Source organism: Schistocerca gregaria, chromosome 6, assembly GCF_023897955.1.
Source record: "Schistocerca gregaria isolate iqSchGreg1 chromosome 6, iqSchGreg1.2, whole genome shotgun sequence".
Classification (NCBI taxonomy): Eukaryota; Metazoa; Arthropoda; class Insecta; order Orthoptera; family Acrididae; genus Schistocerca; species Schistocerca gregaria.
Genome location: NC_064925.1, coordinates 185,356,214 through 185,383,401, shown reverse-complemented (window position 1 = coordinate 185,383,401; position 27,188 = coordinate 185,356,214). Strand labels below are relative to the sequence as shown.

Below are 27,188 nucleotides of genomic sequence, written 5' to 3'. Positions count from 1 at the left end.
AAGGTGCACCCTTTGAGGGGTGATAATATAAGTGATTCTGAACAAAAAAACTTGATATGGACATAAGCCCTATTGCGAATGGTTTCTGAGATAGAATGTATGTAATAACACTTTGTTACTTATTTTCTGTGTTATTCAAACACAGCTATTGTGCACAACATATGACGGAAGTGTAGAGGAAGCTGGGATGAACTGTCTGATGCAGGACACTTGGGTTCCATCAGGTCGGCAAACTACTGCAAATTGGACTACAAAGAGTACCTAAGCTACAGCGCATGCACGTCGCTTTGTGTCAGATTTTCAATATCCTCGCACTGTCTTTGTGCAAACTGTAAATCCTAGAGAAACATGAATACCGTATTTACTCGAATCTAAGCCGCACCTGAAAAATGAGACTTGAAATCAAAGGAAAAAAATTTTCCCGAATCTAAGCCGCACCTGAAATATGAGACTCGAAATTCAAGGGGAGATAAAAGTTTTAGGCCGCGCCTCCAAATCGAAACAAAGTTGGTCCATTGTAATATGAGAAACAATTTAGGTCGAATGAATGACGATACAGCTACAGTAGTTTGGTTCGAGTCGTAATCTTAGCAGTTAAGCTTTACCAGGTAGCCATTGCTATGCGTCATGCGCTCCGTCCGCATTTATACAGGTACCCTTCCTTTTTCACGTGCTTCGTCTGGTTTGAATTGATTGCTTATTTTTCTTTGATCTGATAAGTGCCGTTCTCTTTGTTATAGGTGTTTACGTCACTCTAAGCTGAAAATGCATTACTGTACTGTGTCCTGCATTGTCTATCGCATTCTGATAATGAGTGTTTACGGCCTATCGCCGCTCGCGGCATGGCTTGCTTTTGTGTGTGCGCTACCGCCGCAAGAGAGAGAGAGAGAGAGAGAGAGAGAGAAGAATCGTCACATTAGCGAAACAATAGCAGGAGACAGCTATTTGTTGTTAGTTACACTGCTGCTTTCTTTGATAATGATCAACAAGAACCAAATAATAAACTGCGTATGACAGATGATGTTCTGAACGAGAGTTTAGCGAAAATTTTTCTCCGTTTGAAAATCTTTGCAGACGCCTCTTTAGTAAATTCTGCACAGAAATTAGAGTCATCTTAGATTTAAAAATCTAGTCAAGTGCCGTGCTTCATTTCTGACTGTATCACTATTAGATATAAGAATAATACGAATATAAACATGACATGGTATGTATATTCTTCCGCTTTTGCAGTTGTCTCACACTAGTTTCGTAGTTTATTAGGCAGACAGGATTTAAACGACAGCAGCAAACACAAAAGAAAACATGGCAAATGTTTATATTCGTATTAATATTATGGTGAAGAGAATACTGCATGTGATTCACAATTCATAAAAGTTCCTATTAGCAACCATCTCTTCTCACAGGGAGGAAAAAATTCAGAACGTAGAGTTGGCCATAATGACAAACATCCCAGTCGTATTTTCGTAGCTCATTGAAATGCTGCTACATTCGAAGATGAACAATACGGAATTTGTATTTACTTCGTTGGATAATGTATGAAAATGCAGTGGTCGAAACTCGGGGCAGAGAAAAAAACTCGTCTTCTACTTTTTTTTAAATTTATTTACTGACGCACAGGTTTTGGCGTCAGTATTTATCTTTGAGCTTGCAAAGCATGCCTGTGTAGCGCTACATATATTCGACGGCAGAAGTTAGTTGTGGCGGCACTTACCAACATTTTTCAGAACTTTCGCTTACTTTGCACTCGATTCTACGCCGCAAGCGGTTTTTTGGATTACAAAAACCGGAAAAAAGTGTTTTTTCTACATATTTTTTCTGGAGGGTGCGGCTTTCGAGTTATTCCAGAAATCGTACAAAAGTGATGTTACATGTGATGTTCGGAACATTGCATTTGCCCATAAGAAATTTTTTACTCACAATTACTAATGCTATCACCCCTCAGTGCATGTACCTTTCCTTGTGACTCACCCTGTACACTTTTGTATGTATATGTTCTCCTGCTGCTGCTTGGTGAGTATATTTTTTTATCTATCCACTTGCATTATAAGAATTAATAATGGTAACTTTACTTTTCATTTGCACTTGAAGCATATTTAAAGATCATCTTTGAAACCACAACAACACAATACACTATGCAAATATGATATGGTGTATCACACACCTTGCAGCACAGGAATTGCAATATAAAGGAGACAGTCTCAAGGTACAAGAGAAAAGTTTTAAGTGTGCAGTTGGAAAATATTTTGTGGTGTGGATCTCAGTTAAACGGAGTAATTACTAGCCATTGTGTGTATGGTGTAACTGATCCATAACAGTACTGGGTGATAATGGACATGATTCATTCAGCAAAAGTCAATCACACTTATATCATTCAGCAGTCTGAGATCCTTCTGAAAATATCAATTCCTTATCCCATAATACTTGCAGGGCTCCAGCCGACACAAGGAGCGACATGGACTAATAAACTGTGATCTTGGTGCCCCACAATTGTGTCGCTGTGAACTTCTGGCACATAGTGATAGACATTTCTCCTTCTTAAATGAGGCAGAACACAATCTCTCAACAACCATCAACATTAAAATACAATTTCTGAATGAGAAAGCCAATGCATAATTTTTCTTTATATAAAGGAATTGGGTGGTCTAACTTTACTTAGTTTGTGAAGTTGCACTGAAATGCTAGTCATTTGTATGCAAAACAGGTATCAGACTTTGTCAATACAAGAGTTTTTGCATGCTGCCACCTTCTAGATGCAATTTTAATGGCCAGCAATGTATGAAGACTGTAGAGAAATGGTTACAATGGACCAATATAACAAAACATATTTACCAACAGCATTTGATTCTTAACTTTACACAATAATAATCCTTGCACATACTAAAAAACATAAAACGTTGCTTTTCACCAACTTTACTAGATTGTTGTATAACAATAGTAAAGTTATTGTTATTCAGATATTTTTATTTTTGTAAACAGCAGTTAAATAACACGTCATCTTAATATGAATATTTACTGCATAACACAGTTTTGTACAATAGAAACTGTTAAGGGTATCATGAATTATGAATTTCAGCAAAACTTTATCAGCAGTATTTCTTACGCTAAATGACTTCCAAAGGCTCTTTAGGTCATTAATATCTGAGATGGAGGAACACTTGTATCTTCAATGCTGGGTGTAACAGACAGAGGAGGCATTGGCGTGCTTGCTGCTGTTGGCTGAGGCGCAGGATGAGTAAACACCTCCAAAGTGCCCCTGAAAGAGATTCAAATCAAAATCAGGCCATTCAGTTTGCCAAGGTACACTACTAAGCACAGTGGTTTGGATAGACTATCAGCTGTATAGCATTTTTTATCTTTGACAAGTTCAACTGCGACTTCTTGTTGCTGTGTAAGTGAATTGTACTAGTAGAATCTTTTTCCATATCAGTCTCTAATACTCACACATGATGAAATCAAATTATGGCTGCCATATTTCAGAAATAACCTGTAATTTTGTTTTGGGTCAATGTTACCCTTAACTGAGGTAACTTTGTCCCTAATATACAAAAATCAGTACACAGCAGGATTCCTAAACTTTTCCTCTGACAGAACACTTTGAGAATCCTGGTACTTTGATGAAGCACCTAGTTTATTTTGAAGATTAATACAATTTTAAAAAGAAGAAAAAATTACTTCAATTTTAAATCAAAACTAATAACACACAAATCACATCAATTCTTTTTTAAAAAAAATAAGTATTAGAATAATCAAACTGTCAAGCGGGTGAGGGGGGGGGGGGGGGTGAGGAGGAAAAAAAGCCATGATATTGATGGTTTTTCACAAAGCTCTTAATCATTTTCCATGGGAACACCAGTGCTCCATGGGACACAGTTTGGGAAATCCTGGTATACAGTAAGCTAAAAATTGCAATGGGCAAATGTTTAACCAATTGAAAAGGCTCTGGTTTTAAAAACTTCTCTAATAAAGATGAAATACAACATTTATTTCCCAAAACTGAACTATACAATTAAAAATTAAAGAAACAGAAAACAGACCCAAAATTTATCTGAATGCAGTTTCATTTACTCTTTAGTCAACCATTTCAAAATAAAATGTAATTACCATGTTAAAATATAACTGACTATGCAAAGTCGTCGAACCCTTGGACAAAAACTTGGTTCTGCTTGGATGTTACTCTACGTAGATTATTCTAGTGTACCATAGTTTTACAGAGACACACACACACACACAGCAATTCAATTATCAATATCAGTGTTGGTAATCCATCCAGTATACTTTCTTCATATTGCATGCACCAGATACAACATGTTTAAAATTTCTGTCTTAATATTTTACTGTTTGTGTCATTTTTGCATATTTCTTCATTGATTATGTCAAGGCTTGTGTGTATCATAGTATATTATTTATTTTTGGAACATTTGCAAGTGTTGCAAAGAAACTCATACTATATTGTAAATTGTAAATTTAATTTGTGCTTTTTAGGAACTTTTGGCAACAGTAAACTCATTAAAAAACAATGATTTCCTAATTTCATTGTATTTTTACCTGAAAATGGTACATTTTTGAGAATTTTCAGATGCTTTTGAGTGTTTGTGCTTCACAAAATTTTAATTAATAAAGAAAAGAATCATGCACATCAGATTTCAGTGCACATCTGGCAAATAAATGTTATGTTTTCAAGAATTTTTGGGAGTTTCAAATGTTGGGCATTGCATATTTTCTACTAAACTGGCGTCTGTAATTTACAGTAATTGTAGTACGTAACTAAAGTAACATACTGCATTTAGTTTTCTCGTTTAATGGACATGTATACTGCCTGTATTTATCATAAATTAACATTATTTCTGGGTGACTATAACCTCAGAAACGCTTCATGGAATCAGTACATTTTATCCCAAAGTTTTCTGTTGTCGTAATAGATATCACTATTTGGCTGTTAGTCACCTCAGTTTGTAAGGGCAACTGGCAATACTTACAGCATATTGGACCCAAAAATTAAAAGAGACTCAGCAGACTTTGTTTAAAGTTCTACATCTACATGATTACTCTGCAATTCACATTTATGTGCTTGGTAGAGGGTTCATCGAACCACAATCGTACTATCTCTCTACCATTCCACTCGTGAACAGCGCGTGTGAAAAACAAACACCTAAACCTTTCTGTTCGAGCTCTGATTTCTCTTATTTTATTTTGATCATCATTCCTACCTATGTAGGTTGGGCTCAACAAAATATTTTCGTATTTGGAACAGAAAGTTGGTGACTGAAATTTCGTAAATAGATCTCGCCGCGACGAAAAACGTCTTTGCTTTAATGACTTCCATCCCAACTCACATATCAATCTGCCACACTCTCTCCCCTATTACGTGATAATACAAAACGAGCTGCCCTTTTTTTGCACACTTTCGATGTCCTCCGTCTATCCCACCTGGTAAGGATCCCACACCACGCAATATTCTAACAGAGGACAAACGAGTGTAGTGTAAGCTGTCTCTTTAGTGGACTTGTTGCATCTTCTAAGTGTCCTGCCAATGAAACGCAACCTTTGGCTCACCTTCCCCACAATATTATCTATGTGGTCTTTCCAACTGAAGTTGTTCATTATTTTAACACCCAGGTACTTAGTTGAATTGACAGCCTTGAGAATTGTACTATTTATCGAGTAATCTAACTCCAAACTTATTTCTTTTGGAACTCGTCTGGATCACCTCACACTTTCCGTTATTTAGCGTCAACTGCCACCTGCCACACCATACAACAATCTTTTCTAAATCGCTTTGCAACTGATACTGGTCTTCGGATGACCTTACTAGATGGCAAATTACAGCATCATCTGCGAACAACCTAAGAGAGCTGCTCAGATTGTCACCCAGGTAATTTATATAGATCAGGAACAGCAGAGGTCCCAGGACACTTCCCTGGGGAATATCTGATGTCACTTCAGTTTTACTCGATAATTTGCTGTCTATTTCTACGAACTGCAACCTTCCTGACAGGAAACCACAAATCCAGTCGCACAGCTGAGACAATACCCCATAGGCACGCAGCTTGATTAAAAGTCGCTTGTGAGGAACGGTGTCAAAAGCTTTCCGGAAATCTAAAAATACAGAATCAACTTGAGATCCCCTGTGGATAGTGGCCATTACTTCGTGCGAATAAAGAGCTAGCTGCGTTGCACAAGAACGATGTTTTGTGAAACCATGCTGATTATGTATCAATAGATTGTTCCCTTCGAGGTGATTCATAATGTTTGAATACAGCATATGCTCCAAAACCCTACTGCAAACCGACGTCAATGACATAGGTCTGTAGTTTGATGGATTACTCCTACTACCCTTCTGGAACACTGGTGCGACCTGCGCAATTTTCCAATCTGTAGGTACAGATCTATGGGTGAGCGAGCGGTTGTATATGATTGCTAAGTAGGGATCTATTGTATCAGCGTAATATGAAAGGCACCTAATACAACTGCGCTTTAGCAGCACAGTCATCGGTAACAGTACCATTGGCACTGCGCAGCGAAGGTATTGACTGTGTCTTGACACTTGTGAACTTTACATACAACCAGAATTTCTTCAGATTTTCTACCAAATTTCGAGACAATGTTTCGTTGTGGAACCTGTTAAATGCATCTCGCATTGAAGTCTATGCCAAATTTCGCACGTCTGTAAATTTTAGCCAATCTTCGGAATTTCGCGTTCTTCTGAACTTCGCATGCTTTTTCCGTTGCCTCTGCAACAGCATTTGGACCTGTTTTGTATACCATGGGGGATCAATTCCATCTCTTACCAATTTATGAGGTATGATTCTCTCAATTGCTGTTGCTACTATATCTTTGAATTTGAGCCACATCTCGTCTACATTTGCATAATCACTTCAGAAGGAATGGAGATTGTCTCTTAGGAAGGCTTCTAGTGACACTTTATCCGCTTTTTTAAATAAAATTATTTTGCGTTTGTTTCTGGTGGATTTGGAAGAAACGGTATTGAGCCTAGCTACAACGACCTTGTGATCACTAACCCCTGTATCAGTCTTGATGCTCTCTATTAGCTCTGGATTGTTTGTGGCTAAGAGTTCAAGTGTGTTTTCGCAACCATGTACAATTCGCTTGGGTTCGTGGACTAACTGCTCGAAATAATTTTCAGGGAAAGCATTTAGGACAATCTCGGAAGATGTTTTCTGCCTACCACCGGTTTTGAACAAGTATTTTTGCCAACATACCGAGGGAAGGTGGAAGTCCCCACCAACTATAACCGTTTGAGTGGGGTATTTATTTGTTATGAGACTCAAATTTTCTCTGAACTGTTCAGCAACTATTGGAGTCTGAGATCGGTAGAATGAGCCAATTATTAACTTAGTTCGGCTCTTAAGTATAACTTCCACCCATACCAATTCACACGGAGTATCTTCTTTGACTTCACTACAAGATAAATCACTACTGACAGACACAAACACTCTACCACCAATTCTGCCTAATCTATTTTTCCTGAACACCATCTGAGACTCTGTAAAAAATTTCTGCAGAACTTATTTCAGGCTTTAGCCAGCTTTCTGTACCTATAACGATTTCAGCTTCTGTGCTTTTTATTAGCGCTTGAAGCTCAGGGACTTTCCCAGCACACCTACAAAATTTACAATTACAATTCCGACTGTTCCTTGGTCCAAGCACGTCCTGTATTTGCCATGCACCCTTTGAGATTGCAGCACACCCCGTACTTTCCCGAGGCCTTTAACCTAAAAAACCACCCAGTCCACGCCACACAGCCTCCGCTACCCATGTAGCCGCCAGCTGAGTGTAGTGAACTTCTGACCTATTCAGCGGAACTCAAAACCCCACCACCCTATGGTGCAAGTCAAGGAATCCGCAGCCAACACGGTCGCAAAACTGTCTGAGCCTCTGATTCAGACCCTCCACCCGGCTCTGCACCAAGGGTCCGCAGTCAGTTCTGTCAACGATGCTGCAGATGGTGAGCTCTGCCTTCATCTTGTAAGCAAGACCGGCAGCCTTCACCAAATCACATAGCCGTTGGAATCCAGAGAGAATTGCCTCATATCCAAAGCGACACACGTCATTAGTGCCGATATGTGCCACCACCTGCAGCTGGCTGCACCCTGTGCTGTTCATGGTATCCGGAAGGACCCTTTCCACATCAGGAATGACTCCACCCAGAATGCACACTGGATTTCTTCCCCTCCTTAGCTGCCATATCACTAAGGAGCCCCATTACGCACCTAACATTGGAGCTCCCAACTACCAATAAGCCCACCCTCTGCGATTGTCCGGACCTTGAAGGCTGAGAATCATCCTCTGAAACAGGGCAGGCAGCTGCATCTGGCTCAGCCAGAGACAGTACCTGAAACCTGTTTGTCAGACGCACCAGGGAGGCTTTCTGATCAGCCTCTGGGGACATCTTTTGCTGCCTGCCATGCCTTGGAACGACCTCCCAATCAACCACAGGCGAGGGCTCAGCCCCACTGCAGGCAGCAACCGAGGCAACCACAGCGGCAGACCGATCTGGGGACAGACGGGACGAGTTTGATATCCCCGTGATACCCAAGTCCGGCTCCCCACAGTGGTGCCCATTGGCAACAGCCTCAAGCTGCGCGACCGAAGTCAGCGCCGCCTACAGCTGTGAGCGAAGGGATGCCAACTCAGCCCTCATCGTAACACAGCAATCACAGTCCCTGTCCATTCTAATCGATGTTGAACAACAGTTACTGAAACATGAGTCCATGCCTAGATAATGCAAGGGAAACACGCAAAGAATGTATGAACTAACCTGTACAAATGCCTAACGACTGCGCTACAATCTGCCTGAATTTACGATTACAGTAACTAAAACTCAAAATTACACCTCCTGTATGAAACTCACACGCAATTTGAGTAAAAATCTAAGAAGTAAACACAGAAAAGAAGCTATATACGTATCTTTCTGCACTGTCGATGTGCACCAACTGGGAGCTCAGGCCACACTGGTCACTGAGAGACTAATAGACAGACAAGTGCTACTGACATACCAAAACAAAACAAATGCCTAACAACTGCACTACAATCTGCCTGAATTTACGATTACAGTAACTAAAACTCGAAATTACACCTCCTATACGAAACTCACATGCAATTTAAGTAAGAATATATGAAGTAAACACAGAAAAGAAGCTATATACGCACCTTTCTGCGTTTTCGATGTGCACCAACTGGGAGCTCAGGCCACACTGGTCACTGAGAGCCTTATTTATTTACTCTTACGTATGCACTAAGCTATGATACAGCCTCATACTGCTTTTCTTGAGCATGGGATGAGGGGATGAGTTAGTCTATGTTCATAAGCAGTTGATAATCATCCTGACTACTGTCTAGCGTTGGGAGTGTTTGTGCTTAATACAGTTTCAGCAATATTCATGTACCAGGGATACCCAAACTACTATCCTCTCACGTGGATGTCACCTCTTCTACAGCAAGTACATGATCTATTACTACTAGACCACTTGACTCCAAGTCGCACGCCAATGATAGGTCTAGGTTCCCTGTGCAGGGGAGACAGAGGCCAAGGAGAACACAAAATATTAGACCTTTCCCCAAACCAAAAAGTTCGAGGTGCTATCTTCCACTGAAAATGAAACTGAACCAGTGAGACTTATTTCACCTGTCGGTAAATGTGCTGTGTGCGGTGTTGAGGGTAAGCAAACAGAAAATGTCGCCAGTTCGAACACACAATGATTTATGGTACCCTTTAGGTAAATGGCAGCAAGGGATTAGATGGGTCACCCGATGAACTTAGTGTGCCTGCTTCAATATGGTTCCAGCAGCTGCTGAGGGTAAGAATTGACACCAAATGCAGATTGTGGTGCCTGTTGGCACAAATGATACCTTTCCTCTGGGCTCCAAGGCCATACTTAGATCATTTCAGTGACTAGCAAAGGAGGTTGAGAAGACCAGTCTTGCCCCAGAATTTCAACACAGCTCACAATCTTCAGAATGATCCCAAGAACTGATTGTGGATCTCTGCTTTTGAATCAAATGGAAGGTATGAATCATGGACTTTTAAATAAAGCTGTGATGAGGTAGGCTGCGACTTCCTATACTTATCTCGTAGGGCTTAGGTCTGTACAGTCCCCTTAATTGGTCAGGTTAGCATTACACATCAAAGACTGGCTACCCAGGTAATTGGCTGATTGTGAAGTTTATGCAAGGTGTTTCAAGATCCAAAGAAATGCCCTCCACCCTCCCTCTGGTTAATGGTCAAAGCATTCACAACAAAGTCCCAGAATTTGAAGCATTCCTAAAACACAGTGGAACTCACACAATCCTAGTTACAGCAAGCTGGTTAAAACTTGAAAGTGATAGCAGTAAGACATTTGGGAAAATTTTAAGCATATCAAAAGGATAGGCTAATAATAAATGGAAGTGGTATATTTGCTACAGTAAACAATAAACTCAGATCTGCAGAGACAAAAACTGAACTTGAATGCATGATTGCTTGTGCAAGACTAAGTATCAGGGGTCGGTCTAAACTTGCTATTAGATTCTTCTATCGACCACCAGATTTCCCCACTCCCCACCCCACACTCCCAATGTAATCAAAAACATTAGAGAAAATCTTAGTTCATTAGTATATACACTGAGGTTGGTCTAAACTTGCTATTAAATTCTTCTATCAACCACCAGATTTCCCCACTCCCCACCCCACACTCCCAATGTAATCAATAACTTTAAAGAAAATCTTAGTTCATTAGTATATAAACTGAGGTCATAAAAGTCATGGGATACCTCATAATATAGTGTTGGACCTCCTTTCGCTCGGCGTAGTGCAGCAATTCAATGTGGCATTGGCATGGACTCAACAAGTCATTGGAAGTCCTCTGCATACATATTGAGCCATGCTGCATCCACAGCCTTCCATGTTGCAAAAGCGTTGCCAGTGCAGGATTTTGTACATGAACTAACCTCTCCGTTATATCCCACAAATGTTCGATGGGATTCATGTCGGACAATCTCAGTAGCCTAATCATTCACTCGAACTGTTCAGAATGTTCTTCAACCCAGTCACGAATGATTGTGGCCTGGTGTCATGGCGCACTGTCATCTATACAAACATTCGCCCCCGGTAGCTGAATGGTCAGCGTGACAGACTGTCAATCCTCTGGGCCCGAGTTTGATTCCCAGCTGGGTCAGGGAATTTTCCCCACCCAGGGACTAGGTGTGTGCTGTCCTCATCATCATTCTCATCGACTGCAGGTCGCCGAAGTGGCATCAAATTGAAAGACCGGCACCCAGTGAACGGTCTGCCTGACAGGGTGACGTAGCCATACAATTAAATAAATAAATCTATACAAATTCTTTGGGAACATGAAGTCTATAAATGGCTGAAAATGGTCTCCAAATAACTGAACATAATCGTTTTCAGTCTATGACCGGTTCAGTTCGATCAGAGGACTCAGTCCATTCCTTGTAAACACATTTGTTAGCAAAGGCACACATATCGGTCGTCTGCTGCCACAGCCCATTAATGCCAAATTTTGAAACACTGTCCTAACGGATATATTCGCTGTTCGTCCCACATTGATTTCTGTGATTATTTCAAGCTGCATTGATTGTCTGTTAGCACTGACAACTCTATGAAAATGCCACTGCTCACAGTAATTAAGTGGAAGCCTTTGGCAACTACATTGTCTGTGGTGAGAGGAAATGCTGGAAATTTGGTATTCTCAGCACACTCTTGACACTGTGGATCTCATATCGAATTCCCTAACGATTTCCGAAATGCAATGTCCCGTGTGCCTAGCTCAAACTACCATTCCACATTCAAAGTTTGTTAATCCCTGCCGTGCGGCCATAATCGTGTCTGAAACCTTTCCACATGAATACAAATGGAAGCTCCACCAGTGAGCTGCCCTTTTAAACCTTGTGAACACAATACTACCACCATCTGTGTATGTGCATATCACTATCCCATGACTTCTGTCCCCTCAGTGTAAGTTCATCATATTGTAATCAATGAAAGATAGTTCAATCATCCAAAAATCAGTTGGGATAATTACTGCTTTGTTACTATTGGGAGCGTTGGGCATCCAGTGAATCGGTACCTAATACCTTCTCTAAAAGCTACTTAGATCAGATAGTTCGAAAACCCACTCATGATAGAACTATATTGGATCAAGTGGCAATAAATAGATCTGAACTCTTTGAGCAAGTCCAGCCTGAAACTGCTATCAATGATTACCAAAGTACAAATAATAACTACAACAAGAAGAAAGTTCTATACATTCAGAAAATGAGACAAAGAGGCAGTAGTGTTATACCTCATGGAGACCCTGAAAAATTTAACTCTGTACAGGAGTACATAAAAGAAGCATGACTCAGGTTCAAAAGAATGGTTAACCATGTACTGGATACATGTTTATCTAGTAGCGCAGTCCATGATGGGAGGAGCTGTCCATGGTATAGTCAATATAAAGATAGTGGTTAAGAAAGATACTACTGCATAACAGGTGTAAAACAAAGCTTAAGGTTATACACAGATAGAAACTGAATGAAATACATATGGTTGTCAAGAGCACAATGCATGAAGAGATCAACGACTGTCATAGCACAATAATATTGAAAGATCTTTCACGAAACTCAGACAACCTCTAGTCATATGTAACATCAGTTAGTGGCAGCAAAGTTATCTTCCAGACACTCGTGCACGAGTATTGCCCGAATTTAATTCCCGTACCTCTGCAACGAAGAGTGAAATAGATTTTAGTGCCAGCAGCATTGAGAAACAGCTGAAATAATTCAAATTTAACACAGCTCCACGTCTCTAGAGAATCCCTACCAGATTCGGTAACAGATTTATGGCTATGTTAGCCCCTCTTTTGGCCATAATTTACTAGATCCCCTGAATAAAAAAACCATGCCCAGTGGATGGTCGAAAGCGTAGGCCATCCATGTCAACAAGCAGGCCAGAAAAGTGATCGACAACACTATCCCCCAATATCCTTGACAGTCAATCGTTGTATAATCCTAGAGCTAACATGTAATGCGGTACCTCAGACAGAATGACCTCCATGCCAATCAGGGTGGATTCCAAAAACATGAGCATCAACACCTATATTCCACAAACCACCTTATAGTGTGCAAGAACAGGTACTTCCACTACCACTATCCTTTTCCCCTTTCCTGTTCCATTCACAAATGTGTGTGCCACAAATAAAGAGTCAGTTAAGCTCTATATAACATTTAATTTTTCTAATTTTTTGTCTTGATCATTTTAAAAGACATTTGTGGGAGGAAAACATATGTTGCCAGGCTCTTTTTGGAATGTAATCTCTTGAAATTTCAGTATTAAACCTCTCTGAGATGCAAAACATCTCTCTTGTAGCATCTGTTACTGGAATTTGTTGAGCATCTCCATAATGCTCCCTCGTGTAAACAATCCTGCGGTAAAACACACCTTCCTTCATTGGATCTTTTCTATCTCTTCTATTAATCCTACTTGGTAAGGCTCCAGACAGGTGAACAATACTCAAGAATTAGATGAAGAAATGTCTTGTAAGCTACTTATTCCGTGGCTGTCATGTTTTCGTAAGATCCTCCCGCTGAATCTCAATTGGACATCTACTTTACCTACCATATTTTTTATGTGGTCATTCAACTTTAGACCACTCTATATGGTTACTACTAGGTATTTTACATAAGTTACTTTTTGCAATTTGCCAATAATATACTCAAACAGTAGTTTATCTCTTTGCCTATTTAGGTGCAATATGTTACATTAATTTACATTAGAGTCAATCACCAGTCCCAGCACCAACAGTCAATCTTTTGCAGCTCTTCTTGCATTTTGTTGCAGTCTTCTGTCACTGCAACTTTCCTATAGACTACTGCAACATCAGCAAATAGCCTCACGTAGCCTCCATTGTATCTGCTAGATTGTTATATAAACCGGACATAGCGGTGGCCTCTAACACACCCTTGAGGTGTTCCTGAAATTACCCATACATTTGTATATTTTGTTCCAGTAACAATGTGTTCAGTTCTGTCAGCATGAAACTCCTGTACCCATCACAAATCCGGCCTGGTATGCAGTAAGCTCAAATTTTGTTCACTAGTTGGCAGAGCAGAGCTGTATTGAATGTCTTTTGGAAATCGAAGAATGCAGTATCAACCTGACCACCTTTATCAACAGTGCTCTGGATGTCACGGATGAATAGAGTGAGCTGAGTTTCACAAGATCTCGGTTTGCAGAATCCACACCGGTTTTCACAGAGAAGGTTTTCATTCTCCAAGAACATTATTTGTGTGCATAAAACATGTCACATAATTCTACAACACATTGTCCTCAGCAACATCCACATTATGAGAGAGAGAGAGAGAGAGAGAGAGAGAGAGAGAGAGAGAGAGAGAGAGAGAGAGAGAGAGTGTTCTTTGTCCCCCAACCCCCCTCCACACATCTCCCATCTCCTTAAACCACTAGACAAATTTCAGACAAAATTGGTACACATATCCCTTACTATCGGGCAACAATTTCTCTGGGGTTAAGAGCAATTAAACAGAGAACCGACTCATGGAGATAACGTCTTGGACCTACTGATAACAAACAGACCCGAATGTTTCGACTCTGTAAGTGCAGAACAGGGAATCGGTGATCATAAGGCCGTTGCAGCATCCATGAATATGGAAGTTAATAGGAATATAAAAAAAGGGAGGAAGGTTTATCTGTTTAGCAAGAGTAATAGAAGGCAGATTTCAGACTACCTAACAGATCAAAATGAAAATTTCTGTTCCGACACTGACAATGTTGAGTGTTTATGGAAAAAGTTTAAGGCAATTGTAAAACGCGTTTTAGACAGGTACGTGCCGAGTAAAACTGTGAGGGATGGGAAAAACCTACCGTGGTTCAACAACAAAGTTAGAAAACTACTGCGAAAGCAAAGAGAGCTTCACTCCAAGAAAACCTCTCAGACAAACAGAACCTAAATGATGTCAAAGTTAGCGTAAGGAGGGATATGCGTGAAGCGTTCAGTGAATTCGAAAGTAAAATTCTATGTACCGACTTGACAGAAAATCCTAGGAAGTTCTGGTCTTATGTTAAATCAATAAGTGGCTCGAAACAGCATATCCAGACACTCCGGGATGATGATGGCATTGAAACAGAGGATGACACGCGTAAAGCTAAAATACTAAATTCCTTTTTCCAAAGCTGTTTCACAGAGGAAGACCGCACTGCAGTTCCTTCTCTAAATCCTTGCACAAACCAAAAAATGGCTGACATCGAAATAAGAGTCCAAGGAATAGAAAAGCAACTGGAATCACTCAACAGAGGAAAGTCCACTGGACCTGACGGGATACCAATTCAATTCTATACAGAGTACGCGAAAGAACTTGCCCCCTTCTAACAGCCGTGTACCGCAAGTCTCTAGAGGAACGGAAGGTTCCAAATGATTGGAAAAGAGCACAGGTAGTCCCAGTCATCAAGAAGGGTCGTCGAGCAGATGCGCAAAACTATAGACCTATATCTCTGACGTCGATCTGCTGTAGAATTTTAAAACATGTTTTTTGCTCAAGAATCGTGTCGTTTTTGGAAACCCAGAGTCTACTCTGTAGGAATCAACATGGATTCTGGAAACAGCGATCGTGTAAGACCCAACTCCCTTTATTTGTTCATGAGACCCAGAAAATATTAGATACAGGCTCCCAGGTAGACACTATTTTTCTTGATTTCTGGAAGGCGTTTGATACAGTTCCGCACTGTCGCCTGATAAACAAAGTAAGAGCCTACGGAATATCAGACCAGCTGTGTGGCTGGATTGAAGAGTTTTTAGCAAACAGAACACAGCATGTTGTTATCAATGGAGAGACGTCTACAGACGTTAAAGTAGTCTCTGGAGTGCCACAGGGGAGTGTTATGGGACCATTGCTTTTCGCAATATATATAAATGACCTAGTAGATAATGTCAGAAGTTCCATGCGGCTTTTCGTGGATGATGCTGTAGTATACAGAGAAGTTGCAGCATTAGAAAATTGTAGTGAAATGCAGGAAGATCTGCAGCGGATAGGCACTTGGTGCAGGGAGTGGCAACTGACCCTTAACATAGACAAATGTAATGTATTGCGAATACATAGAAAGAAGGATCCTTTATTGTATTATTATATGATAGTGGAACAAACACTGGTAGCAGTTACATCTGTAAAATATCTGGGAGTATGCGTGCAGAACGATTTGAAGTGGAATGATCATATAAAATTAATTGTTGGTAAGGCGGGTACCAGGTTGAGATTCATTGGGAGAGTCCTTAGAAAATGTAGTCCATTAACAAAGGAGGTGGCTTCCAAAACACTCGTTCGAACTATACTTGAGTATTGCTCATCAGTGTGGGATCCGTACCAGATCGGGTTGACGGAGGAGACAGAGAAGGTCCTAAGAAGAGCGGCGTGTTTCGTCACAGGGTTATTTGGTAACCATGATAGCGTTACGGAGATGTTTAGTAAACTCAAGTGGCAGACTCTGTAAGAGAGGCGCCCTGCATTGCAGTGTAGCTTGCTCGCCAGGTTTCGAGAGAGGGCGTTTCTGGATGAGGTATCGAATATATTGATTCCCCCTACTTATACCTCCCTAGGAGATCATGAATGTAAAACTAGAGAGATTCGAGTGCACACGGAGGCTTTCAGAAAGTCATTCTTCCTGTGAACCATACGCGACTGGAACAGAAAAGGGAGGTAATGACAGTGGCACGTAAAGTGCCCTCCACCACACACCATTGGGTGGCTTGCGGAGTATAAATGTAGATGTAGAAGAACCACCTACCTACCTATCACAGTTCATGTGATATGATATCATAAACAATGAGATGTGTGAAAATTTGTCACATCATATCTAATGTTTAAATTTATTATTTTTGTGCTACTACCTCTACTTGCAATAAATTTTGCATACATTATCCAGATATGCTGCTAAATGCACCTACAAAATTATATTAGGGTGCCCTACAGAGACCAGGAGATATGAACTCATGAAAACTGAGATGCATGGAAATCTGCTGCACTGTGCATCACATTTAAATTTATTACTTCTTTGCTACTAACTTTATTCTCAATACATTTTGCAGACAGTACACGTCATTGAATGTACGTACAAAATTACACCAATGTGTAACACATGGATCAGGAGATATGACATCAAGGACACTGAAATGCATGGAAAAAAAATGCCACACCAAGTTTTAATACATTTATTCTTTAGTATTAAGTCTCCCCTACAGTCAAGTCAGCTTACGGAAATTCCTGACACCTGGTAGCACTTTTTACAGCTTTCAACTGCAGAACAAAAATTGCTGTAGGTGAAGACAGTAACTGTCAACAAAGCTATAATGCGATGTTGCCACAGATATGTTTATAAAATCACACCGTAGACACACAAAGCAGTTGCACCCAGAACACAGAAACTGTACAGGATCACCTTGCACTTAGTCTACTGCAGGAGTACATGTAAGTTTTTGCTTCTAATAAAATGTAACTGAGCAATGCTGGACTTATCAGCCAATATGCCTATAATTATGTTATCTATAGGGTGGCCTTTTTTTGGAATTGGTATGACCTGGTATTTTTTTCAATCACTAGGTACACTTCACTGTTCCAGTGATCTACGATAAACTACTTCTAGGGGGTGAGCAACTTCTTTTGCATAATCTATAACTTCATAGGTATTTCATTTGGTCCAGCTACTTTCTAGCAGTTCTACCTGATTTCACTTATCTAAAACTCTGCCAATTCAAAATATGTGAAATGATTTAAAGGAGGAAACATATTATCATCTTTCGCACTGAAACAATTTTGGAACACTGAATACAGTATTTCGATCTTCCCTCTGTCCTCTCCTGTTTCAATGCCAGAATGAATTGATGATTTTGATCCACTTACTAACTTTCTGTAACACTAAAACTTTTTGGGATTTTTAGTCAGCTGTTTGGCAAAATTTTATTTTGATATTTATTGAATGGTTCTTCTATCACTCTCTTCACACTTATTTTTGCTTCATTCGACTTCTGTTAGTCTACTGTACTTTGACTTTGCTTAAATCTAAGATGAAGCTCTCGGGGCTGTTGCAATAACTTTGTAACATGGCTACTGAGTGAGTCTCATCCATTGCCAACAACTTTGCTCTACACATGCTTGACTAAAGCATACTGTACAGTTTTTTTATTTTGTCCATTTGTGCTCCACATCTTCTATAAAGCTGAATATTTGATGCTCACTAATTAGATACCCTGCAATCGTATCTTGTCACTCCTGCTAACCAAAAATAATTTTCTACCTTTTTTAACATTTCATATATACCCATAGTCATTGATGCTATTGCAGCCTAATCATCACCGATTCCCTTTTTGACATTAACTTACTCATAAAAGAGAAGTCTGCTGTAACTATCTGCCCAAATAAATTTTCAGGCAAACCATTCAGGACACTCACACATGAATCCCTTTCCGTGGCACCCATTTTCAATGTGTAACACTTTCATTCGAATGAAGACAAGATGGCACTGATCATGTGAAACTCAATTCGCACTTTTCTCATATGACATCCTGAAAGCCACAAACCAAGGCATTCAGGTAGATGCAATATTTCTCAATTTCTGAAAAGCATTTCATTCAGTACCAATGCTATGCTTATCATCAGCAGTACACTCTTGTGGAGCACCAAGCAAAATTTGTAACTGGATTGAAGATTTATTGGTGGGGAATATGCAGCACATCATCTGGTAAAGAGAGTTATCAACAGATACAGAAGTAACTTCAGGTGAGCCCCAGGGAAATGTGTTGGTCTCTTACTGTTCATGTTGTATATCAGTGAACTGGCAGACAATATTAATAGTATCCTCAGGCTTTTTGCAGATGGTGCAGTCACTTATAACACAGCGCTGCGCAAAAAAAGCTGCACAGATATTTAGTCAGATTATGATAAGATTTCATAGTGGTATACAGATTGGCAACATGCTTTAAAGGTTCAGAAACAGAAAATTGTGCATTTCACAAAATGAAAAAACATGTAGTATCTTATGACTACAATAGCAATGAGTTACAGTGGGAGTTGGTCAACTTAAGCAATACTTGGGTATTATGATGGTGAAATGAAACGCTCACATAGGCTCAATCCTAGGTAAAGCAAGTGGCAGATTTCGATTCATTTGAAAAATACCAGGAAATGCGATCAATTCAGAAAAGAGATTGCTTACAAAACATTCGTGCAATCCATCTTAGAATATTACAGTGTGTGGTACTCATACCAAATATGACTAATAGGGGACATTTAATATATACAAAGAAGGGCAGCACGAATTGTCACAGGTTTGTTTGATCCGTGGGAGAATGTCATGAAGATGCTGACCGAACTCAATTGGCAAAGCTTGATGGATAGACACAAGGAATCGTTTGAAATCCTATTTTGTACATTTCAAGAATTAACTTTACATGATGAATCTAGGAATATACTGCAACATCCTACATATTGCTTCCATAGGGATTGCGGAGACAAAGTTAGACTAATTACAAAGCACAGAAGTGTTTAAGCAATAATTTTTCTTGTACTTCAAATGTTAAGCCCCAAAAACTGGTCTGATGAGAAATATCCTTTTACATGAACTTCACAGTGCTTTTCAGAGTATGGATGTACACAGCTCTTCAAAACGACGAGCTAGACCGAGCAACATAACATATTAACGACTCAATGGAAATGAATGAAAGTGTGGAAGCATGTAGCCAGAAGTCATGCATGGAAAGCTGGACGTCATATGGCTTGAGGTAATCGTGATACTGTATAGCATAAAATGGGGCTCTCTCTGCAACACAAGGCAGGTGAAGTATTGGGAAAATACACGGCATGTCAATCAAGGAGCAATACAACGGAGACAACAGGACAGAGGCTGGAGCAACAAAGAGTGGTTTGCGTGCTCTTCTTGGATGAGAGCTGATTCAGTCTGAGTAGTGATTCTGGATGCATATGGCAAAGAAGTGGAACACATAATGCACTCAGCAGCATTGTCAAACACAACTGTTTTGGTGTTCCAGGTGTTATGGTGTGGGGAGGCATAATGTTGCATAGACATACTGACATCAAACTCTCTGAAACCAGTACACTCACCAGTGTTGTTGTGAGACCATATTCCTTTTCAGGGGTGCATTCAGCCCTAATTTCTTTTCTTATGTATGACAATGCATGGCTACATCGAAGAGCACAGATGGAGGAGCTCTAGATGATATTCCTGATTTAAATCCCATCAAGCATGTGTTGGGTGCAGTGTGGAGGCAAATTGCAGCATGTACACATGCACCAACGACCATCCAGCAGTTTATCAACCATGCTGATGGACAAATGGAATGCCCTACCACAAGAACTCCTTAGAAAACTTCTGGCCAGTATGGGAGCACACTGCAATGCATGCATGCATAGCCATCCCTGTTTTATCACACACCCTGTTAATAACCATGTCCTGCTTTTTGTAATGTCCAGGGGACCATCACAAATTGCAGCAACTTAGCCGTAACTATTGTCTTTGAATAAAAATGTCATTTCTGTTCATCTCATTGCATATGCCTTTCATCGCCTTCTCTCCTATACTATAGCATGTCTTGCTATGCAATGTCCTTTCATTGAGCTTTGTTACTTGGCAGTGACACATTATGTGAAAGTTACTTTCATCCTTCAGTTTGCACACTAGTGTAGTTTTTTTCCCATCAGTTCTTCGACTGGTTTGAAGCAGCCTATCACAACTTCCTCCCCTGCAACAATCTTTTCATCTCAAAATGGCACACGTACTGAACATTCTCAATTATTTGTTGGATGTATTCCAATCTCTTTCTTCCCCTGCAGTTTCTACCCTGTACAGTTCTCTCTAGTACCATGGAAGTTATTCCTTGGCATCTTAACAGATGCTCTATCATCTATCCATTCTTCTTGTCTGTGTTTTCAATGTTTTTTATTTACAAATTCTTTGGAGAATGTCCTTCGCACAACCCTTGATTCACTAGCATACAATACTGTGCTCCGAATGTACATCCTCAGAAATTTCTTCCTCAAATTAAGGCTGATATTTGATACTAGTAGATTTCTTTTTGCTGGAAATCCCCTCTTTGCTTTAGCTAGTTTGCTTTTTTGTCCTCCTTCCCTAATTTGTAATATTTTATTTTGCTTCCAAGGTAGCAGAATCGTTAACTTTGTGGACATTAATCTTGATGTTAAGTTAATCACTAACCACATTTCTTTTACTCCTCATTACTTTCGTCTTTCTTTGGTTTACTCTCAATCCATATTCTCCATTCACTAGACTGTTCATTCAAGCCAACAGATCATGTAATTCTTCTTTACTTGCAATGAGGATAATAATATCATCAGTGAATCTTATCATAGATGTCATTTCATCTTACATTTTAATTCTACTCTTAAAACTTTACTGTATTTCATCCTTGCTTCCTCGATGCATAGATTGAACAAACCGCACCCTTCTTACACCAGTTTTAATCTAAGCACTTCAGTCTTGGTCTTCCATTCTTATAGTTTCCTCTTGGTTCTTATACATTTTGTATGCAATCTACCTTTCCTTATAGTTTACTCCTATTTTTCTCAGAATTTCGAATGACTTGCATCAGTTTACCTTGGCAAAAAAAAAAAAAAAAAAAAAAAAAAAAAAAATTGTTAGGTGTACAGACCCTATTATTATTACTGCCCTCAGAGGTAGTTTCTCTTTTCTTGCATACATTTTTGTGTGTATAATAGTTTCAGTGGTGTAGATTTTCATTGCCTGCAGCACTACAGATGAGTAGTTCGAATGTTCAGAGCTGCCAGTCGGTAGCCTCTGTTCACTGTCTGCCTGTATGCTGTGCAACAATGTTATGAAAAGGAAAGTTGGTGCTCACCATATATCAGAGACGCTGAGTCACAGATCACCACAACAAAAAGACTGTCACAAATAAAGCTTTTGGCCAGTAAGGCCTCTGTCAAAAATAGATGACACACACACACACACACACACACACACACACACACACACAATGACGTACTCCTGAGGCCACAATACGAGCAGCAGCACCAGTGCGTGATGAGAGTGGCGACTGGGTGGGGGTAAGGAGGAGGCTAGGGTAGGGAGGGGAGGGATAGCAGGGTAGGGGTGGCGGAAGTGGAATGCTGCAGATTAGGCGGAGGGCGGGTGAGAGGTGGTGGTGGTGGGAGGGGGGGGGGGGGGGGGGGAGGTAGCGGAAAAGGAGAAAAGTAAAAATACTGCGTGTGATGGTGGAATGAGGGCTGTGTAGTGCTGAAATGGGAACAGGGAAGGGTCTGGATGGATGAGGACAATCACTAACGAAGGTTGAGGCCAGGAGGGTTACAGGAATGTGGGATATATTATAGGGAAAGTTACCACCTGTGCAATTCAGAAAAGCTGTTGTGAAGCAGTCACTGAAATGGATGTCATGTTTGGCAGGGAGCTCAGCAACAGGGTGGTCCACTTGTTTCTTGGCCACAGTTTGTCGGTGGCCCACATGCAATGAAGTACATTGATTTCCAGATCATCTTGTAGATCACATGACTGGTTTCACAGGTAGCCCTACCTTTGATGGGATAAGTGATGTTTGTGACCAGACTGAAGTAGGTGGTGGTGGGAGGCTGTATGGGACAGGTCCTGCATCTAGGTCTATTACAGGGGTATGAGCCATGAGGTAGTAGACATGACATTTTTCATTTCAGGGCACAATGAGAGGTAGTCGAAACCCTGCCGGAAAATGTAATTCAGTTGCTCTAGTACTGAGTGGTACTGAGTTACATGGGGAATGCTCCTCTGTGGCCAGACAGTGGGACTTTGAGAGGTGGTGGGAGACTGGAAAGATAAGGCACGGGAGATTTGTTTTTGTACAAGACCATAATTATCCTCCCAACCTTGAACAGAAATAAGTTCCCCTGCCTTATTTTCCAGCCTTCCACCAACTCCAAAAGTCTCACTGTCCAGCCACAGAGGAGCATTCCCTCATAACTCAGTACCACCCAGGAATGAAGCAACTCAATCACATTCTCTGCCAGGGTTTCGACTACCTCTCATCGTGCCCTGAAATGAGAAGTATCCTGCCCACTATACTCCCCACCCCTCCCACATAGTATTCTGCTGTCCACCGAACTTACCCAATATACTCATCGATACCTACACAATCCCTGCTCCCAACACCTTACCTCATGGTGTATACCCCCGTAATAGACCTAGATGCAAGACCTAGCCCATGCATCCTCCCACCACCACATACTCCAGTCTTGTCATAAACATCACCTATCCCATCAAAGGCAGGGCTACCTGTGAAACCAGTCTTGTGATCTACAAGCTAAGCTGTAACCACTGTGCTGCATTGTATGTGGGCATGAAAACCAACAAGCTGTATGTCAACATTAATGGCCACCGACAAACTATGACCAAGAAACAAGTGGACCACTCTGTTGCTGAGCACCCTGCCAAATATGACACCCTCCATTTCAATGACTGCTTCACAGTCTGTGCCATATGGATTCTTCTCACCAATACCAGCTTTTCTGAATTTTGCAGGTGGAAACATTCCCTGCAATATATCCTATGTTCCCATAACCCTCCTGGCCTGAACCTGTGTTAGTCATTGTCCTGAACCCATCCAGACCCTTCCCTGTTCCCATTCCAGCACTACAAAGCCCTCATTCCACCATTTCCCCTGGTCTTTTTACTTCTCTCCTTTTCCACTATGCCCCCTCCCCTCCCCACCTCTCGCCTGCCCTCCATCTAACCTGCAGCACTCCACTGTGCCAGTGAATTCCGGACCTTTGTCCCACAGTGTGTGCTCTACAAACTGAACTGTCGAAACCTGACTCACAGCCTGTTCTCAAAACTTTACTTCCACCAGTACTTTGTCTCCTACCTTCCAAACTACACAGATGTTCTCCTGCGAAACTAGCACGACTAGAACTCCAAGAAGAGAGGATATTGTGGAGATGTGGCTTAGCCACAACCTGGTGGACGTTTCCAAAATGAAATTCACCCTGCAGCAGAATTTGAGCTGATATGAAACTTCCTGGCAGATTCAAACCATTTGCTGGACTGGAACTCAAACTTGGGACCTTGGTCTGAGGGCAGATCATGAGTTGTGCTTGGGTAGCTCCGTTGGTAGAGCACTTGCCTGCAAATGGCAAAGGTCCCAAGTTCAAATCTCAGTTGGCACACAATTTTAATCTTCCAGGTAGTTTCATATTAGTGCACACTCCTCTGCAGAGTGAAAATTTCATTCTGTTTTCATCAGTCTTGCTTAGTCAGATGTGTTCAGACTGGTTTCAAGCTCATACATACTGTTTGAAACTTGAGAGAAGTTCTTTGAATTCATGATGGGCTCTGAGTTTTATGTTTTGATATTTACTTGTGACATTTTGAAAGGTAGTGTGAAATGTTATGTTGAAGGATAAATAAACAATCATTTATATCTCAAGAATTACTGACTCCAACCTGTGTCATTAAAGAATCCTGAACTTTATACTGGATAGAGTGCAACATCCTTTAAAACTAGGCACTGAGTCCTCGTCAAAGTTACGTGAACTTTCTTACATATATATTTGATGCATTACCTCTTGGACCTACAACTACATTGCTGCACAAAAATTTTGGGTTTCAGGCAATGCTTACCAAACTTAAGTTTTAAAGGCTAAACCAAGGGAAGTGCATCATATCCTTAATAGATCAGGCTTGCACTACAAACAGGAAGGGGCCACTAGGGCAGTGGAGTAAGTGTGGTGTGCACATGGGTTTTTTTTAGGTTAGAAAAACCCTCCCATGGAATCAGAGATTAATTTTCTGCCAAACTGGAAGAACATCAACCACAATTATCTCAGAGAATGCCCATTCTTGCAGATCAGATGTAGTGTAGTGATTCAAGAATTTCGGTGTTAATTCTAGAGCCACACAGCCTTCTACCATATCGAACACACGAAATTTTATATGTTAGTGTGGGATGATAAGATCCTATCTACTGCACGTCACGTCTGTGTGTGCAGCTTTAAATTTAGTCGCAGAAAGAATGTAGATGTGGCTGTTGAACAGCACTGACAAGTACCTGTCGGGCGATCCATGGAAGTTTTAGTGAAAGTGCATACAAGAGGACCAAGGAGTGTTTATGTAACTCTATGATAATTTATGTAACTCTGTTTTAATTGTGTCAGTGACTACTGTTAGCGAAAAAAAGGACAGTTGAGAAGGTATTCTTGAAAAAGAATTTTTGTCTTAGCCTTGTTGAAGGGAAGACGTGCATTCTGATTCATGTTGAGAATGGACATGGTGCTTAAACCACCTTATCTTGTACGTAAATTAGTTTGTTGCTGATGTTTGGAGACATTTAAATATATGGTGTTAGTTAACGCAAAAGAAACTTTTACATCTACTTATTTTTATAAGTAGAATGAGTCTTAAGGAATTCCTGTACCTAGCAGCATACAGGCCAACCAGCAAGGAAGATTGGCCGAGTTATCTCGGAAAAGAAGTGGGAGTTATATATCATCTACACTACACTTAACCCTAGGACGCCCAAGCCTTTTTTTCTAACTTGGAAGCCTGGGGGGGGGGGGGGGGGGGGGGGGGGGGGGGGGGGAGCGTTCAGCGAGCCAACAGGCATTAAATAAGTTTGCTGACGATAAATTACAACTTTCAAAATGGTTTGCGTATTTTAACTAAGGCATCGGTTTATAAATGTTGTTAATTGTTATCAATATTGGATTGAGTGAATAAAAAATTGACATATTGCAATACAAAGTACAGACATGTTCATATACAATAGACTACTCTGAGTCCTCAACTTCAAGGCAAGAGTCACACTTGACACTTTTTTCTGAATGTGTGTACACAAATGTTTATGACACTGTCCACAATACTGTTTTGGTTTACTTAGATTGTTGTACTTCTGCTTCTTTGTTTTAGCTTTTCTTACACAATACAGCACTGACCTTTCCCTGCTGGAGGCTGGTGTGCTTCTGTTGTCACTTCTTTGATTTTCTTTTGTAGAATAGTCTCCATTGATTGACCAATTTGGTTAGATAACCCTCTTGCATTCGCACTTCTTTCTTCTACCTGAAATTTCACTAGTTCCATCCCAGCTTGCCGAAGATAACGTTTTCGTTTTTTGTGTTTCTTTTCATTCCATCTTGGATGTTGCTGGATATATATGGTGGTTGCATTGATAGCACAAATGTAAATGAGAGAGTAAAATAATAGATAAGAGGCCATATCTTTGTTCCCCTCTTGCAGGTGTACATAACGCGCACCGTTAGTGGAATTATGATATGCATTTATCTCGGTTTTATTCTGCTCTTCTCCAACAGTGCCTTTATCTTGGTGCACTGTTGCCAAACATCAGTAAGTTTTTACTTGGTTTCATTTTTTCTGTGTAGGATACCAAAGTTACTGGAGGCCTACGTGTTGGGAACTGCACTAACTCACTGCAAGATTACAAGATAAATAACAGCTGACTGACATCAACAATCACTTCCTCTGAAAGTAAACCGATTGTTGTGAATATAAAGAATACCAACCAACAAGAAACTAACTTGCATTGTTGTAGAGATGAGAAATACGAAATCCTACTAAGGGAAATTTTCTATAGCATTGAAGCCTAAGGGGGGGAGGGGGGTTGTGGGTTATTGGACCCATAGTAAGTTTGTTTATTTTTTCTTTCAAAGCAGGAATTTTCTATAAAATATATTAACACTAACATTTCATAAAATATCCAACAAACAATAACTCAAAGGGAATATGTAGTATGAAAGTTACTTGGGCAAAAGCAGGGGACATAAAAATTGTGGGTTCAACGGACACCCCTCCCCCCCCTTTAGGCATCCTAGGGTTAAATCGACATCCAAAGCGTCAGAGTAGAATAGGGTAATACGATAATAGTAAACAGCAGGAGCATCCAAGGCTAGGTGTCAGAATTAGTGTCACTAATTGAAGGTTATAATGCTAGCTCAGATAGTATTAGGAACAGAATGTTGATTGAAACCATAAGTGAATACCCATGAAATCCTAAGTTTAGATTCAACTATTTATTTTAAGTATAGGTTAGATCCCAATGGCGGTGGTGTATTTATTGAAGCAAAGAATTTGATAATGTCTAGTGGGGTTATTTCTGATTCAGAATGTGAATTAATCTGGGTGAAGTTAATAATCAAAG

General features: G+C 40.4%; 1 protein-coding gene across 1 annotated transcript in view; it reads right to left on the bottom strand.

The window, feature by feature from the left end:
• Positions 1 to 2,613: 2,613 nt before the first annotated feature.
• Positions 2,614 to 27,188, bottom strand: part of LOC126278621 (cohesin subunit SA-2-like) — a 379,668-nt gene continuing 355,093 nt past the window's right edge. Inside the window, exon 20 of the mRNA XM_049978860.1 lies at positions 2,614 to 3,253. Coding sequence (XP_049834817.1) covers positions 3,124 to 3,253 — 130 coding nt within the window. The 3' untranslated portion in view covers positions 2,614 to 3,123. The remainder of the gene's footprint in view (positions 3,254 to 27,188) is intronic.